Source organism: Rutidosis leptorrhynchoides, chromosome 2 (assembly GCF_046630445.1).
Source record: "Rutidosis leptorrhynchoides isolate AG116_Rl617_1_P2 chromosome 2, CSIRO_AGI_Rlap_v1, whole genome shotgun sequence".
Classification (NCBI taxonomy): domain Eukaryota; kingdom Viridiplantae; phylum Streptophyta; class Magnoliopsida; order Asterales; family Asteraceae; genus Rutidosis; species Rutidosis leptorrhynchoides.
In genome coordinates, this window is record NC_092334.1 from 107,474,366 (window position 1) to 107,478,370 (window position 4,005).

General features: G+C 33.6%; 1 protein-coding gene across 1 annotated transcript; it reads left to right on the forward strand.

Moving 5' to 3' along the window:
- Positions 1–690: 690 nt before the first annotated feature.
- LOC139888163 (E3 ubiquitin-protein ligase At1g12760-like) lies at positions 691–3,451 on the forward strand. Its single transcript, XM_071871193.1, has 4 exons — positions 691–1,136; positions 1,386–1,511; positions 2,422–2,713; positions 2,909–3,451. Exons 1-4 carry the CDS (start codon positions 691–693, stop codon positions 3,089–3,091), a joined length of 1,047 nt encoding a protein of 348 aa, XP_071727294.1. The 3' UTR covers positions 3,092–3,451.
- The last annotated feature ends 554 nt before the right edge of the window (positions 3,452–4,005 follow it).

Below are 4,005 nucleotides of genomic sequence, written 5' to 3' on the forward strand. Positions count from 1 at the left end.
TGCTTTCATCAGATTAAGGTGTATTAGGTCCTCATTGTTATGATTTCAGTTCAGAGAGTTCATATATATGTTTATAAATTAGTAGTTTGTTCATATTCAGTTACTGATCAAGTATGTTACAAGTATATTTCAGCTGATTATTCTGCTAGAAACTGACATAATTTTGTTTATGAGGTGAATATGTGTACACAGTTTGCTATAGCTGTTTAGATTGTAAGCTTAAGTAATTTTAGTAACTGTAGCCTTGATTGTACTACATGTTTTAGATGCTACTATTGATATTTTTGCGCGTGCGTGCTGAGAGTATTTGATGCCAACAACTTGCCTTTAAAAAAAAATTAAAGAAATACTTAACATTTTAATGAATATATGAGTTTCTTAGGGTTTTAGCAGATTATAGTACTAAGAACCTGATTAAAATTAAGATAGAGAGAGTATTCCTTTTAATTGAAAACACTTTTTAAAGCTCTTGTAACTGACATTGTGTATCTTGGCTTACTTATTACTTCACAGTACATCAATCATTTTGTGGTGCTAATTCGCTTATGATTGTTGATGTTGATTCCGACGATGATCATATATATCGCCAACCGATGTTTCCCCCTCATTTTGATTTACCTGAAGGTTTAAATGGGCCTATACACACTAGGCCTGTACCACAAAAGTAAAGCAAAGAAGGTACCGTTAGTAATGGATCAAGCTGAAAATCGTAATGGGAGCGAATTTGTTATCGATATTACTAGTAGTGAAGCGTCCCCTTCTAACTCAATCTCTGATACACCAGTCAATGAGTCAAACTCAAGGCAGTATGTAGATCAGCCGTCGATTAGTGTGTCAACATCTGCTAATAATGTTGGGAACAACGTAAGGAATACGTCGTTTAATGGACAAAGGAGTCCATTAAATACTGGATATTGGGTGATTACAGAGTTGGTTATAACAGTGGGTCAAATTATAGCAGCTGTTGTGGTTTTATATATGTCGAGACATGAGCATCCGCAGGTTCCGTTGTTTACGTGGGTTATTGGTTATGCTTCTGGTTGTGTTGCATCTCTACCATTGCTCTTTTGGCGTTTTCATAATCGCAACCAAGATCCATCTCAGCCTCGTCGTACAAACATATTATTGAATGCAAGGTAATAAAGTTTTGTTGTGATAGTGTTTAAATTCTTATCTCTGGTTACTTGTTTTTGATGGCCTTTATTTGACGTTGTTAAATTATCGTAACATACACACACAAGTACATACTAGTATTATGGTATGATTTGACGTTGTTGATTTGGCGAGTTATTGTTCTTCCGGATTAAAATGTGAAGTGTAAGGCTATTCTTACTCTAATATAATTTGCGTTCCCGATGGAAAAATATACGGGTTTTATTTTGCAGACTCAAGGTATTCTTTGAATACTTTAAAATGGGTTTGGATTGCTTTTTTGCAATCTGGTTCGTGGTTGGGAACATATGGATCTTTGGAAGCCATTCTTCTTATTCTGATGCTCCTAACTTGTACAGGTATCAGTCAATATGATCGCATTAGCAGCAAAATTCTAAAAATGTTAAATGTAGGATGAGAAACATGGTATTTATGATCTGTGCAAACATCCTACATTCATGATCATTGGACAATTTACTTAATTTTGCTTGATTTTCTCTGTGTTACATCAATACAGAAAACTAGTTTGTTTTTTAAAAAGAACTTACACGGAAGGATAGAGACTAAAGGAAATGGGCAGTTTGGATAACTTGCCACATTAGGTGGTATCAGATACTTAGATTGACCCAAACTTTTTGTTCATTATTTGAGATAATTGTATATAGTTAGTGAGTCATATATGATTACAGGGATCACCTTATTACGGAAACTATTAATTATTACTCCCTCTGACCCATATTTATTGTCTTGTATTCTTTTTTTGGGTTGTCTCAAATGAATAGTCCACTTCTTTAAATCTATAAACAGATAAAAGTTCGTTTATACCATTAATGTATACATGTAAGACAAAAGGAGAAGTAAAGAGCAAAGGGTAAAACTGTATATTAACTAAAACTACTGTATATTTCTTGAACTGCGTTTCTTTGTCTTTGTCCCGGGACAATTAAATTGGACGTAGGGAGTAATTTTATAGTTAAGCAATTTAGGGGTTGTTTTCATAATAAATACACTTTTGGCGACTAAATGGCGTGTTGATGATGAAACATGTTCCGAATCAACTAATTCACAAGTGAATGAATTGAGATTTCCACCTCAAATAAGATCAACAAACTGTAAAAGAAACTACTACTTTAACTATTATTCTTAACGATCGGATAATTAATATAAATCTGGCTCCCTACTAAAATATTTATGTCTTTTTCTTATTCCCTTATAAATTCCTCTACATTTAGGTTGACTAGCTTTCAAATTTGTAAATTTTGTTGACAGGTTATGTATAATATTTCTGACCTTTTGTTGTATCGGATATGCAATGCCTTTTATCCTGTGTGCCACAATTTGTTGCTGCCTGCCATGTATAATTTCAGTCACGGGTTTTAGAGAAGATCCAACTCATAATAGAGGAGCCACTACAGAGTCGATTAATTCTCTTCCAACATACAAGTTCAAGGTTAAGAAAAAAAAGCATACAAATGATAAAGAATCCAACTTTAGTGCTAGTGAAGGTGGAGTTGTGGCAGCAGGAACAGAAATGGAGCATATAATATCAGGAGAAGATGCGGTTAGTAAATTTCTCTAACCTACTTTGTTTATACTAGGGCACATATAAACATTTTCTTTAAAGAATGTATTAGCTAGTTTACATGAACCATTTTTTGTCACATATTTACGTACTGGAAACTGGATATAAGAGAGATTACCTATTTAATTATGCTTAAGATGGTCAATCCTTTATGCTATTTATTTTGTTCAACAGATTTGTAGCATTTGTTTGGGCAAGTATGCAAACAATGATGAACTTAGAGAGTTGCCATGTTCTCATTTGTTTCACAAGAATTGTGTTGATAAATGGTTGAAGATCAATGCTTCATGCCCTCTCTGTAAGAGCCAAGTCGGTGAAAGTATCTCCATTTCCCAAGTCGAAGTAACTGCTAGCTAGCAATGTGTCTCCTTGATAAATTTCGGTATGTTAATACGCAAATTTACTTTAAATTTTTTAGTTCTTGGATGTATAGACACTCGAAAGATGAATCTTGAGTTTTTCTTTTACATCCATTTTTTGCGTTCGAAATATGATTATGAATCAATCTTTTTATCCGTCGAATAGAGAGAGGGATGATTTTCTCTACTTTTGAGAGTGTTTCACTCTGGGTGGAGCAATGACTTGTTTTTATTCTCGGATTGGGGAAGGATTGTCTACATCTCACCTCCTCATACACCACTCATGTGGTATTAGGTTTTGTTGTTGTAAGAAAAGTATTCAGTTTTTTTAAAAACACTTTCTGTTCTTAAGCGGATTGGAAGGAAAATCTATCTGTTTATGTTAATTTCATATTAGAAATTAATTTATTATTGCAAATCCTTAAGCCATCTTACAATAAGTGGAGAAAGAAGTCTATTGAATACTGGCTATTGGATATTCACCGACTTGGTTATAAAAGTATGTCAAATTATATCTGTCCTTGCGGTTTTATATATGTCACATGAGCATCCACATGCTATGTTGTTTGCTTGGGTTACGCTTCTAAATGTGTTGCAACTCTACCTTTGCTCTTTTGAAGTGTTCATAATCGCAAACAATATCCATCTCATCCTCGTCAGACAAACATAAGGTTTGATGAAATAGAGTTCCGATTCTTATCTCTGGTTATTTGTTATCTATGGTTTTTTTTTAATTGAAATATCCGATGATCATTTTTAGAGTTATAACCTGATGTTCTTTACTTTGCGCAACATATATGCACACACAAGCAATTTCAGTATCATGATATGATTCTATTTGCCAAAAATCTTTTGGCAAGTCATTGTTTTCTAGAAAATAAATGTGAACTCTGGCTTTGGATGAAATCTAAG